The following is a 13,856-nucleotide window of genomic DNA, read 5'->3' as shown; positions in this document are numbered from 1 at the left end:
GAACGGGGGTGAACCCCTGAGTGAGGAGAATTGATAAGCGAAACTACTCTAACTAGAGGACAGAGGGTCAGCACTGGCCCTTGAAGCCTGGTTCAATTTTATTATCTGCTTCCAAGAGAAAAACTAAAACGTGAATTTTATCTGTGGGTTTTGGCATTAGGCAGATCTATGTTTAAATCTCAGCCCTGCCACGTTCTACCTGTGGGATCTCGATAAGCTATAGAACTGATTATCTCATCCATAAAATGAAGATCATAATATCCACCTAAGAAGGGCTGCTGCGAGGATGAAAGTGATGATGTCCTGAATGCGCCTGGCCCAGCGCCCAGACTAGTAACCGCCAGCAGCCGGGACCACGGACACAGTGCAAATGCTCTTCGGGGTGGGATGGGGTCGGCGGTTGAGGGGATGCTCCTGGCTCTGTTTCTAAACAGCAGGATGATTTTGGGTAAGTCCCTTCACCCTTCCAGGTTCTCACCTTCATGTCTATAAAACGAGAGGTTTGGGCCAGACGAGCAAGTCTTTGGATGTAAAATTCTGTAAGCAAGCTGGGAGGATGAGACCCGCACGTGGAGGGACTTCAGAGATTAGTCCCCACCCACCCTGGGTCCTCTCCTGCTCTCTTCGCTCCCTTGTAAAAGTCAGGAGGTGACCCAGGAAACGTCAACCTCAGCTTCCTGGCTGACCTGCTGGGTGATTACATCCTTCTTCCCGCCAGTTCCTCTATGTGTCAGCAGGATGAGCGGAATGTAAGGGCACTGACATTTTAGAGGCGGCCCTCCAGAAATCCTGGCTTGACTGTCTACCCAAACACAGCAGACGACAGGCTTGAGGGGTGCAGGTGTTTGGGAAGAAGTCTGCATGAAGAGTCTGCGTTTCTCCTGGATTCCAGTCAATGGAATTATGAATATCATTATCTCATATTAGCCTTCGTAACAAAAAAATCTACCTCACAGGGCTGTTGGGACAAATCAGATGCTGCCTGTAAAGCACTTTATTAGGACATATAATTCATGTTTATTATTTATTTGGTACATATTTACAGAGCTCTTTCTAGGTGGCAGGGACTGTTCTAAGTCCTTTCCAAATAATAACTCATGAAAACCCTACGTAGTATGTATCACTGTTATCCACTTTCTCTAGAACTGAGGCACAGAGAGGTTAAGTAACTTACCCAGGGTCACACAGCCAGGAAGTAGTGGGGCTAGGACTTAAACTTAGCCAGTCTGGTTCTGGAATCTGTGGTCCTCACCACAACACCCAGCTGCCTCTCTTAATATTACTCAAGATACTTGGCAAAGCAATCTACAGTCACTTTCATACAGAATAGTCTTCCCAGCCATCCTGAGAAGACCCATTTTACAGAGCAACTAGATCAAGGTAGCAGAGGAAATCATGCACCACTGAGAAGCCATCTATTTGCCCAGCACTGAAGCGAACAAACGCAGCTGTCAGGCTGCACATCTGCTCACACTTCTGAAATCGCACTGACCTCTAACTTCTGAAGCCTCCGCTGCCTGCCCCACTCCACTCGGCCATTGTGTTAACTCCACTGCCGGCTTGGTTTCCCAGCTAAGACAGGAAGCTTACTTAAGGCAGGCCTTTATTCTGTACGTTCTCGTCATTTGTCATCTCCCAGCCCATCACAGGCCAGAGCGGGTGCTCTACAATCACTCTCACTTCCTCAGCTGCTCTCAACTCAGATCATCCCTGCCGCAGGAACACAAGGGACTTGTTAAAAACTTGCTCCTTCCATTGTGTATATATACACCACATCTTCCTCACACATTTTTCTGTTGATGGACACTTAGGTTGCTTCCATCGGCTATTGTAAATAATGCTGCCATGAACACTGGGGTGCAGGCATCTTTTTGAATTAGCATTTTTGTTTTCTTTGGATATATAAAAAAGAATGAAATTTTGCCATTTGCAACAACACGGATGGACTTGGAAGGCATTATGCTAAGTAAAGTAAGTCAGAGAAAGACAAATGTGTTATCATTTATATGTGAAATCTAAAAGGTAAAACAAATGAATGAATATAATAAAATGGAAACAAACTCCCAGATACGGAGAACAAACTAGCGGTTAACACTGGGGAAAGGGAAGGGGGGAGGGACAGAATAGGGGTAGAGGATTAAGACGTACAAAGTACTATGTATAAAACAAGTAACTTGCAGGGAAATATTGCACGGCACAGAGAATATAGCCAATATTTCATAATAATTTAAAATGGAGTATAAACTATAAAAATATTGAATCACTATGTTGAACACCTGAAACCAATATAACATTGTAAATCAACTATATTTCAATTAAAAAGTCATACCTGAAAAATAAATTTCTGCATACCAGTAAAAAAATTAAAAAAATAAATTAAAAACTGGCTCCTTGGGACTTCTCTTGTGGCGCAGTGGTTAAGAATCCGCCTGCCAATGCAGGGGGACATGGGTTCGATCCCTGGTCCGGGAAGATCCCACATGCTGTGGAGCAACTAAGCCCGCGTGCCATAACTACAGAGCCTGCGCTCTAGAGCTCGCGAGCCACAACTACGGGAGCCTGCGTGCCACAACTACTGAAGCCCGCGCGCCTATAGCCCATGCTCTGCACCAAGAGAAGCCACCGCAATGAGAAGCCCGCACACCGCAACGAAGAGTAGCCCCCGCTCGCCACAACTAGAGAAAGCCCGTGCGCAGCGACGAAGACCCAATGCAACGGAAAATAAATAAATAAATGAATTTATTAAAAAAAAAAACAAACAACTGGCTCCTTGGCTCAGATTTTTCTTCAGTGTTCTGATGGGACAGAAACCCCTCTCTGCAAGTCAAAGGATGGGTATTTTATCTATACCCCAAACTCTCTTTTTAGCCAAGTCACCTGTTTGTTTGTTTCCTTCCCAAAACACAGAAGAAATTGTAGAGGTGAACGCACTGGGATCTGCACATCATTTCAAAAAAGCTTTTTCATTGGAAAATAAAGGCACAGAATCTGGAAACCCCACAAAACAAATCTATATCTTAGCACATTATTATAAGGCAAACACCCTTTTAATGAACACTTAAGTCAAAAATCAGAAATTTGTCAGGGACTTCCCTCGTGGTCCGGTGGTTAAAACTCTGCACTCCCACTGCAGGGGGACTGGGTTCGATCCCTGGTGGGGGAACTAAGATCCTACCATGTAGTGCAGCCAAAAAAACAAAATCAGAACTTTGTCTACATGCCTCGACCCAATCACAGCCGCCTCCCTCCCTCCCCGCAAAGCAATTACTATTCTGATTTTAATCACTTCCTGTGTTTAAAAAAAATAATTTATCAAACCCAACTGTGCAGGCCTAGATACTATGGTCTAGTCTTGCCCACTTGAAAAAAACAATACGTCTTTTAAGCTGCTTTCTAACCTGCAGGTCGCTGCTCCACTTTTCGTAGAATCTACCCACTGAAGAACACAGGGCATTGGCCCTGTAGAGTTTCACACGGCTGGGATTTTGCTGACTGTACACTCGTGGTGTTGTTCAACATGTCTGCATACCGTTTTATACTATGGGGCTGGCCACGGTCCAGGACACCCGGTAACCTACTTCTGAGCCAATGTTTATTTGGGCAGCTGTCCCATGTTCCTTTTTGAACAGAACAGATGGCATCAGCAGCAGTGAAAGGAAGTTAAAAATCAACGGACAAGCCCCATACCAGCACAGGAGCAGCAGTGAGGAGACCTAGCGTTTAGCGTCCGGCCTGCGTCTTGGGCTGACACCGCACCTCTCTGCCAATATCGGCATCACGGTGAGAATTAAATGGGATCCTGGATATAAAACGGCTTTATCAACTGCAGAATATGACATGTTCTACTAGGTGCCTTTAAAAATGCCTTGCTTCTTGTGACGTTCCTTGGACGCCAGCTTTAGCTCAGACTTGACACAATGCACTTGTAGGAGAAATCGGTCTAAGGTGGATCAATTCCGGGCCAACCCCGGTGCAGGAGAGTTACTGGAGTACTAACAAGTATTGTTATTGGATCTGTGTGTAGCTCTGCGGCAAGGGCTTTAAGGGTAGCATAAAATTTTCAACTTCTTCATAACATTTCTTCTTTCATGGATTGTAAAACACTGCGGGGAGGTTAAGGGAAAGCCAGATGTTGAATTAGCAACTGAATTTCTGAACTAGTGAGACTTCGCATCACTGACCCTGAAGAACATTCAGGCTGGAAGGAGCTTCCCCGTAGCTCTTGGATTACTGACTCTCAGAGAAGAAAACGGAGGGTAGCCTTAGGCCTCGAGACATTCATCAACTGCCTCCCCCAGGCCCGAATCCTCTGGCCTATGAAATGCAAACTTCTTCCACAAACCCTTTTTCAGACGCGCTCAGTAAATACTAATATCAATCCAAGTTCAACGTGAGGATATCTGTGCGGGATGTGTTATTAATAACTCTGAATTTATATTGATATACTTGCAAGGTTTTCTGCCTGGTCTCTCTATTGGATCACAAGCTATTTGGGATCTGTACATCATACACATAACATGCTTCTGCTAAAGTCGCTAGATCTTCACCACCGACGTACCAAAGGCCTGCAAAGCCATTTTTCTCCTCAGCCTATTGGCCTGCCTGTTTCACTGGAAGCTGTGGATCTCATTAGGGGCCGCCTGCATGTTTGTTGAACACGTGAAAAGCAATACTGTCTAATCTTACCCTGCTGCCCTTTACAATAACTACATGTCAAAGTTAAACAGATTATATACACCCCTTTGATGTACTAAGAGCCTCGAGCGGAAGCAATTAAACAAACAAACCAGCAAGTTTATGTTTTACAAACATAAGAGCAGTTTCTGAGTTGCGGACAGACTGGTGAATTCACTGACCTTAGGTATGATAAACACCACTGACCCGGGCACTGGACAGTTGATTAAGCTTTCAGGGCACTAGGTGCACCCCGGGGGCATTACTCACGGCACAGCAGTGTTACCAGAAATGTGATGCTGTCAGGCATCCGTGGGAGCCTGACAAAGAGAGTCAGTCCTCACCCTTGGTGACACCGGCTATCTGAGCAGCTGCTTTCTGAGGTGTGTGGAGCCCAGAAACCACAGGTCGTAACTTTTAAATGTGAAAAGTACAGTCGCTACAGAAATGCATCACCAGTGATGAACGTTTATAGAGAAGATGTTCTCTATTGATAAAACATAGGCAAATGATTCTACCGTATTCTATTTAAAACTGTGTAAGGGCCACGTGTCTGGATGTTCATTTCCCAAAAGGTCACACTAGTCGTACCTCATCCTCTGCTTACCTAGCGGTCTATTTTACTAGTCACCTGACCGATCCCCTGCCTTCGCTGTTCTGTTGAGCTATAGATAATGAGCTCCAAAGGTGGGTGGCCAAACGTCCCAGTCCAAACCTAGTTGGCACCAAGCTCAGAGAATACCCAGTGAGGTTGTGGATGACATCTTCTTATTGCTTTCAGATGTTCCTCCACCTTGCCTCCACCAGGCCTTCCTTTCACCTTACGTGATCGTTTCTAACACGCCCGGCACGTACCTTCTGCTTCAGCTGCAGCACCGTCTGCTTCATCTGGTGAAACTCCTTGCACGTGGCGCAGCAGGTGCCGGCTCTCACTGCGTTCTCCGCCTTCTCATCGTGCCCTGAGAGAGAAGATGGGCTGGGGTCTGCCTGGGAGGCTGGGGGACATCCAGACCCAGGGAGACCGTGTCAGGAAGGGCAGTTCCAGGCGGACTGGTTGATGCGGAAACGTGCGAGGGACGCGGGCTGGCGATTTTACGGTTCTTGGGTTGCTGACAGCATGCCCGGGGCAGCGGGGACACGGGGAGGGGCCCCCGCTACACTCTGGGCTCGGCTGTTTCCACTTAGGCATCCTAGCACCTTCCTCTTTCACTGTGAAAAAGTCAACAGTGGCCCTCTTACCATGAGGCAGGCTCTATCAACCTGACATGACTTACGCTCCCCTCCAAAGGGCCAATGTTCACAGGCCGTAAATTATCCCCCAAGCTCAGGCAGTGGGACTCGGTGCAGGGCTCACAAAGCTGGTTTTTATCACCTCTGATAATCCAGCTGTTCAAAGGGAGCACGGCCAGGCCAGGCAGGGTCACAGACCGGGGCTGGCACTGACCTCCGAGGAGATGTTTCTCTAAGGAATAGGTGAGTGAAATGGTGACACGACCCGGTATCCACATAGCCCTCATCCCACTGGCACCTCAATAGGCCACACAAGCCTGTGCTGGGGACACTAGACACCTGAGGTCATTTGCTACAGAAGAGCAGGTGCAGACTCCCATAGGCCTTTGTAAAAGATGGTAGCTGTGCGGTGTGGGCCCAGAGGGAGTGACAGGGGGAAGGTGACAGTCAGGGTGGCGGCAGGACAGTCTGACACCCAGGCAAGTGTCACCTCTCCTACCTTAGAAGCCCTTTGGTGTCGGGCCAGGTGTCCTGTTGGTATGACACGTAATAGCCACTAGGATCTGGAAAGTAGCTAGGGACAGTCAAGTGACATGTCCCTCCAGGTCATTTCTGGTGCTGCTGGGCCCACGTGCTTTTCTTTTTTTTTTTTTTTGGACCGTGCTGCACGGCATGGGGGACTTTAGCTTGCCGACCAGGGGGTCGAACCCACTGGACCGCCAGGTAAGTTCCAGGGCCCACGTACTTTTCTTCTTCCCGACCTCTCTTCTGGGAAACCTTCTCTGCCGTCTCCACCTGTGGATTCCTATGAGCTACCAAGACTCAATTCACGGGTTGCCCGAGACCCCCCTCCCCATACACAGAGACAGCCCTGTCCTCTGAAGTCAGGCGGCTTTTACCACGCATCCTACTCCGATGGTGGGGAACCCGGGCTTCCCTATAGAGGAGCTTCTCGTGCATGAGCCACAGGGCGGGGGGGCTGCCCAGGAACTGGAGCTGCTTCTTGCTACCTCACACAGTGGATGCTCAGAGTTAGCGATATGGAACATCACAGGGTGAACCGTGTCCCCCCGCTCCGCAGCCAAGCGCACGTGATGAAGTCCTAACCCTTCGGCGCCTCAGAATGTGACCTCACTTGGAAATAGGGGTCCTGCAGATGTAATTAGTTAAGTTGAAATCATACTGCTGTCGGGTGGGCCCGTAATCCAATATGACTGATGTTCTTATAAAAAGGAGAAATTTGGACACAACAGGGAGAAACCATGCGAAGATGAAGGCAGAGGTCAGGGTGAGGCCGCAGGAGCCAAGGAATGACAAAGAATTGTTGGCGAAACAGCAGGCGCTGGAGGAGAGGCCTGGAACGTTCTCCTTCTCAGTCCTCAGAAGGCGGCAACCCCGCTGACACCTTGATCTCAGACACGTAGCCTCCGGAACTGAGACAACACACCTCTGTCCTTTAAGCCACCCAGATGGTGGCACTGTGGTTACGGCAGGCCTGGCGAAGGGGTTCATGGGAGGAGGAAGTGGGCATCAGGAGAGCCTCACGCTCGGGGGGGGTCCCTCCTCATGCAGCCCCAGCTGCCCTCTCCAAGGGGGTCTGTACCTGCCTGGTGGTCTACACGGTGACCGGTATTTCTGCTCTTTGGGAGGTGAGGGCACCCAGGGGCAACCTGGCAGTTGAGATCTCAGACTCCTTCCCTGCAGCACGGGGTGGTGGTAGGGGGCCCACTGGCCCTACCCCTCCCCGCAGCCGGTGGGAGGCCTGAGGCTTGGTGTGCACACACGCTAGGAACACGCTTCTCAAGCCAGCAGGCTGAGGTGGGCGAAGCAGTGCTCTGTCTGGTTGAGTTGCCATAAGCAACACTGGGATTCCCAAATACACAGACCATAGCTTAGGTTTTCAGCGTGTGATTGGGAGAAGCACTTGAACCTCCGGGAAAGAGGCTGCCTCTCTTTAAATCCTTCCATATGTGTGTATAACATAACGGGGGTGCCTTGTTAATCCTCATCTTCTAGGCTAATTCTGTCCCACCAGGAGCTTCCCCACCTCCTCGGCCTCTCCCCACCTTCCACCACGCTCAACTGGAAGCCATGGGGGGTCATTTCCATTCACACCGCAGCTGTGTCACAACGAGCTGGGTTATGAGAAAGGTCTTCGCTTGGAGACGGTGAAATGCAATTTAAGGGCATGGCACCCAGGGTCACAGTGTGAGGGGTGCATATCCCAGCTCTGTCACTAACTAGCTCAGGGGCCTCTGGCAAGTTATCTTACCTCTATAAGCCCCAATTTCCTCAACCGTGACACTGGAATAGTACAACCTACGACACAGGGCTATTGCGGTAATTATATGGGGGTGATGCCTGTGAAATCCTTGGCACAAGGTCGGGTTCTAGTAAATGGGAGAGGGCGCCTGGCAGTCTTCAAGCCCACCAAGCCCTTTGAATTCTCTTTGCCCGATAAAAGGATTCTTCAAGGATTCTAGGATTGACACAAACAACAGAATGAGGGAAAACTGAGGTTCCGTGACATCCGGAAGTTATTAACCGATGTGGGTTTAGAATTGAGGTTTCCTGAATCTGAGCCCAATACCTTTTCTACCAATCAGGCAATTTCCTTTAGGCTCTCTAATCTCATTTAATGTGCCATGTACAACCCCACTTGCCTATGGAGCTTGAACACATCTGAGGAGAACAAGAGTTATTTAGATTGGTCTCCAGCAGAAAAGTGACACAAGGGAATTTCCATGCAAGAATACACTTGGTGGTAAAGGACTGAAGCTTTACCCAACTTTGGTTGTACTGATGGTAGACAACGGTGGACTCCTGCATAGGTAGATAACCCCAGCTCTAGGTCTGTTAGGTTTAAGGACAGCTGGGTGACATCCGTCTCTCCCAACCTAGCATTCTTTCATTCCATGCCATCTACTGGCCAGTATATGCAATCCCATCTCATAACCCACCTACCAATCTCATCCATCCCATCTCCCCACCCACTTCTCTCTCTCATCCGTTTATCTGTCCGTGCACCCATTCATCTATCCATCCTCTCTCCCTCTTGGCCATCATGGAGCATCTGCTATTCACCAGGCCCCATGTGAGGCATTGAGAATGTAAAATAAATGAGGATACCGGTTCAGTGATTTGAGACTGGCCTTCCTTTTAAGGAACCAGCCCTGCTGGCAGAGCCAGGCCATCACGAACAAGAGTTAAAAGCCCATCTGTCCATTTCTACTCTCGTATACTCAGCTCAGCTTACCAAGTGTTGAGATCAATAAGGCAACCTGATATTTTCATGATAATAACCTCTTTACCAGGTTCTAGACTCTATTTCATTTCGATCATGGAATGTTAGAATTGATACATCGTTAGTTCGGCCTCCTTTACAGATAAGGAAAGTGAGATGCAGAGGAGGACAGTCATTTGCTTTAGGTTTCCCAGAATGCCGCGTGCAGAGGACGCGCACTTACAGGGTCTGGATCTGGCACTGCTGGGGCGCAGCGAGCCCGCTATTGGGGGCTCTGCTCAGGACACTTGAGAGCGGTCTGCCAGGTGGGCTCCAGGGCAGTAATTCTCCACGTGATCACTAGACAAGCAGCACCAGCCTGTGGGTATCCGTTCTCAGAAATCCGAAATCTCAGGAGTGGGGCCTGGCGCATCGTTCTATCAAAGCCTCCGAGTGACCCTGAAGCACGTGCAAGTTCAACAAACACCGCTCCAGGGAAGCAGCTCTGTTGAGCAACGTCTCACCTGAAAATCCCTGGCCTGTTTCCTGTCCCTTTGCGGAATTAACAAAACACAGAGAACAAGGGCAACTTTGTCCAAAAGCCTTCTGAAGCTCCCGGGGACACAGCGGAACAGAGTGAGGACCATGGGCCCCGGTGGAGGCAGACGACCAGGGTTCGAATCCCGGTGCTGCCACTTCGTGCCTTTCAGGTTGGAGGTCACGGCTTCTGTGACTGCCCATTCGCTGTAGGCTAGAACGACGATGACCCCACCGCCTGTGAAGCATGAAGGAAATAAGCCCTGGAAGCTCGCAGAGCAGTGCCTGGCATGCGGCAAGTGCCCCCATAAATGTTAACACCATTGTCATGGTTGGCATCACTGCTTATTAAGTTCCCTACGAACTTACAGATGGGGGGAGGGCTCTCTGCACCATCCTTTGCAAAGAACTTCCAGAGAGTTTGAAGACAAATAATTGTGCGTGCAGACCTGGCACGTGCCATCTATTTGGACTGGGGTTCATCTATCCTGTTGCAGTACAGGATACGGTCACGTCAAACGTGGAGCTAAAACATTCTTGAATAGGCTACGTTAATGATTCGCTTAGAAATCTGGGTCGACATCTCTGACTTGGCATGTTCTCTGTCCTCTCCACTCGTGACGCGGTCACCCGTCTCTGACTGGGACCATGACCGTGTTAAGTGAGGCGTCACATTCTGCTCCAGCTTGTTCAGAGTTTAGAGGTGCAATATTATTGACTAGCCACAGGGGGTCGTGTAGCTCTAATTTTTACTGACGTCGTGCAGGCTATACCTCGTAAGCCTTAGAAACAGAATTCCTGAGATACCATATTAGTAATATTTAACCAACTTCGGAAAACTAAAGAATGGTCTCGACATATTTCATCTGGGCAGTCACCAAGCACATTTGGTTTTTAAAGTTGATTGTGCACATCTGCGCCCTGGCGGTAGTGCTCAGCCCCGGTGGCACATTACCACCACTAGGGACAGTGGCGGGGGCGAGGGTTTAAACTTCTCGCCAGCCAAGCCGCACGCCGCCCATCTGGGGGTCACAACGAGGGAACGCTGTCAGCCTCCTTAAAGCTGCCCAGGTTGAGAACGGCTGATCTATGGATTAGTGGAGCTTGAAAGTTACACGAAACACCTGGCCTTCCCTGAAATAACTGACGTTGGGGGTCAAGGGCACTTTATCAGAAAAGAAACAAAAGTTGCAAAACAGAGACCAGAAAGCTAATTACTACGGAGCCAACATATCCTTAATTTGTCTCCACCTCAGCGCTACAGACGCCCTGGGGTGCCCCTACACTGGCTCCAGACGTATATTTGCAAAGACAAAAAAATGGAAGTGACGGAGAGTGCCCTTCCTGCACACTAGCCAGACGGCTTGTGTCCCCACGCCCGTGGGCACATGACCACCTTTCCACGGGCAGAGGCCGTTCTGAGGCCAGGCCTGCTGCTGTCCACTCACTTCCTGAATGAGCTGACATTGTGTTCGATTTAAAATTCCTCTGACTGGAAAGTTACAGACACCAGTCAATGCAAAGTTTAAAAAAAAAAAAAAAAAAAAAAAAAAGGGGCGGGGAGAAGGATTTAGATCACGTGTGCTTGTACTCCATCATCATCATCATCTCTTCTTGAAAAAAATGACTGTGATGAAATATTGGGCTTATTAATCTAAAACGGATGAAACTGCATGGCTGCCTCTGATGTTCCAGACGCAGGGCTGGTCCACCCCCTAACTTTCCTTACTGTTGAGCTGAGTTATCTGGATGTTAATTATTCATCTTTTAGATACTGTAGGGAAAGTTCTCAGTTTAGAAAGTGCTGAGGCTGGGCATGCCTCGAGTCTCGACACTCGCCTAGATAAAGGACAAAGAAATGCAAACTGCACAGGGACTCGTGGGGCTGCTAGGGCTTCGGCTACTTTTGCTGATTGATGCTAAATCACACCAAATTGTGAAAAAGATTTGTGATGGTAAAAGGGTCTTCAGAGCTCACCTAATCCAACACCTTTGCGTCTACGCAGAGGAGGAAACTGAGATCCGGAGAGCCGCCCAATGACACCCAGCTGGTAGACGCTGAAGCGGCTCTGGTTACCAGCTCTCCTACCGTCCAAGCCAAGGAACTTTCCGTTGCATCACAGCTGCTGCAGAGATGAATCCAGGACGCTTGCTTTTGTTGCCCGAATCATCAAAACCAGGCCCCCATCTTCTCAGGGGCCCATCACTTGAGTAATGATTCTAACGTTCAAGGCATAGAATGTGCCTGGCCTTTCCCATAATTTTAATTAACGTGTACAAATTACTCCCCTCAGCCCCTAACCCCCGACGCCCTCGGTTACTGGTGTTGGAATGTTTTTCTTAATAAAACACTAAAACCAAACTTGAGTGCTCTGTGCTTGGGTGGTGAATTCAGTAGAGACCGGTCGCTGAAAATTAAATACTGAGAAATTCTAGAATGCTGCTGCTGCTGCGGGCACGGCAGTTGGGATACAATAGAAACAGTGGGACTGTTCCAGTTTTTAAAACTACGTGGGGACTTCCCTGGCAGTCCAGTGGTGAAGACTCCGTGCTTCTACTGCAGGGGGCGGGGGTTCCACCCCCGGTGGGGGAACTGAGGTCCCACATGCCTCACAGCACGGCACCCCCCCCCCAAAAAAAAAAAATTATTTGTAGCTGTGATATCTGGAAGAAGATGAGGAGGGAGGACTGAGAGGGGAGAATTCAAAGCCTAGGCTCATCTGTGGTGTTACAAGAAAGCTCAGCCTTATAACCACTAGACGTTCTTACTGATTAAACAGAAGGACATTGCCCATTTAAATCACTGTAAGCAGGAACAAACTCTCTCCCTGCAGGGCAGAATGGAAGAGTATCGGCCTGTTTTCACTCATAAGATGCTCTGTAGTCGACAGCCAACAGCTCCCCGCCTCTGGCTTTTGGCTGCTTCATCTGGTGATGACAACATCCTCGCCTGAAAGTCGACCAGATGACTTACCAGCTTTGGGCCCCAGGGCTCAGCTCCTTGATGCTAATAAGTTATAATTTTCCAAACTGTCTTGTTTCAGGACACCGTCATCTGTGAGATTCTTAGAAGTGTTTCTCCAGGAAATCATTTGGGGAAGTGCGGGTTTAATCAAAACTAACATCTTTCAATGGCAACCTCAGAGCTTTCAATGCCCTCACATCATGAATCCCTGCAGAAGTTGGTGCAGAGTAAATGCATTCTCCCCTGAACATCTGAACACAGAAGCTTTCAAACAAAGAAAGGCTAATTAACACCTCCCAGGACCCCAAAGTCCTACAGACGACAACATGGGGAAATGCTGTAATAAATGGTTGATAAAATATGTCTTTAAATGACAGTAATGGTACAGGAGGTACAAAACCAATTAATATTTAAGAATGCTCAGATTCTTTTTACTGAAGTCTTAGCCTTAGAAGTCAAAATGGTTATCACGTAAGTTCTTGACCTCTCATACTGAAAATTTTGTGTGTCTGGACTTTTTTAAAAGAAGTACAATTTCATCTCTCAGGAAAGGAAACAGAGGAGTGTGGTCCCAGGACCGACTCAGCACCAGAGATTGCTAATATCAAAGCTGCAATGGGGGCCTTCCCATGCCCTGGCTCTTGGGCTGGCTTCCTTTCTGGGTCCACACTGCCCAAGAGTGAGGCAGGGGGTGAGCACGTCCCACCAAGGCCCACCTTGTCATTGCCTCTGGCTCAGACCCATTCCTGGGGTACCATACAGTAACCAGGGTGACTCTGGAGGGATGAGGCTGGGGAAACTAGGAATCAGTGCAAGAGACGGAGGCCACCTGAGACCAAAGAACAAGTAGTTTCCATGTATCAAATCTTCCCCGAGGCTCTGGAAATTCCATCCGACTCCGGTGGTCTCTGCTAGTTAAGGTCGGGTCTCCGAGCGGACCACTCTACCCCGCCAGGTGGGAAGTGCTCACAGGTGGCCCGCTTCCTACTATGTAGAGACCCCTACCGTCTAACCCCACCCTGATACTCAGCAGTTGTTGCTGCCACCTCTGCGGTTTCCTCTAGATTGCCCAAGGCTGCCCTTCACGCCCAGGTAAACGGGATTTCACCTGAATAGAAATACGTGGCAAAGACACAACAAGGTTACGGGGTTGAGGACCCCTCGGCCCAAGCCCACGGGCTCCCTGGCTTGGAGCACAGCCGGAAATCCAATTCCAAACTGAAAAAT

The 13,856-nt window shown here is 48.9% G+C and overlaps 1 protein-coding gene across 12 annotated transcripts in view; it reads right to left on the bottom strand.

The window, feature by feature from the left end:
- Window positions 1–13,856, bottom strand: part of CCBE1 (collagen and calcium binding EGF domains 1) — a 232,634-nt gene that overhangs the window by 12,876 nt on the left and 205,902 nt on the right. For all 12 annotated transcript variants that reach the window (XR_010836854.1, XM_067014983.1, XM_067014984.1 and 9 more), the window contains one exon: window positions 5,530–5,633. Coding sequence is in view for 11 of the 12 variants with exons in the window: in XM_067014983.1 (XP_066871084.1) it covers window positions 5,530–5,633 (104 nt within the window). In the remaining variant the exon portion in view is untranslated. The remainder of the gene's footprint in view (window positions 1–5,529; window positions 5,634–13,856) is intronic.

The sequence above is a fragment of the Kogia breviceps genome, chromosome 15 (genome assembly GCF_026419965.1).
Source record: "Kogia breviceps isolate mKogBre1 chromosome 15, mKogBre1 haplotype 1, whole genome shotgun sequence".
NCBI classification, from domain to species: domain Eukaryota; kingdom Metazoa; phylum Chordata; class Mammalia; order Artiodactyla; family Physeteridae; genus Kogia; species Kogia breviceps.
The sequence above is the reverse complement of the archived record's forward strand: the minus strand, read 5'-3'. Positions and strand labels throughout refer to the sequence as shown.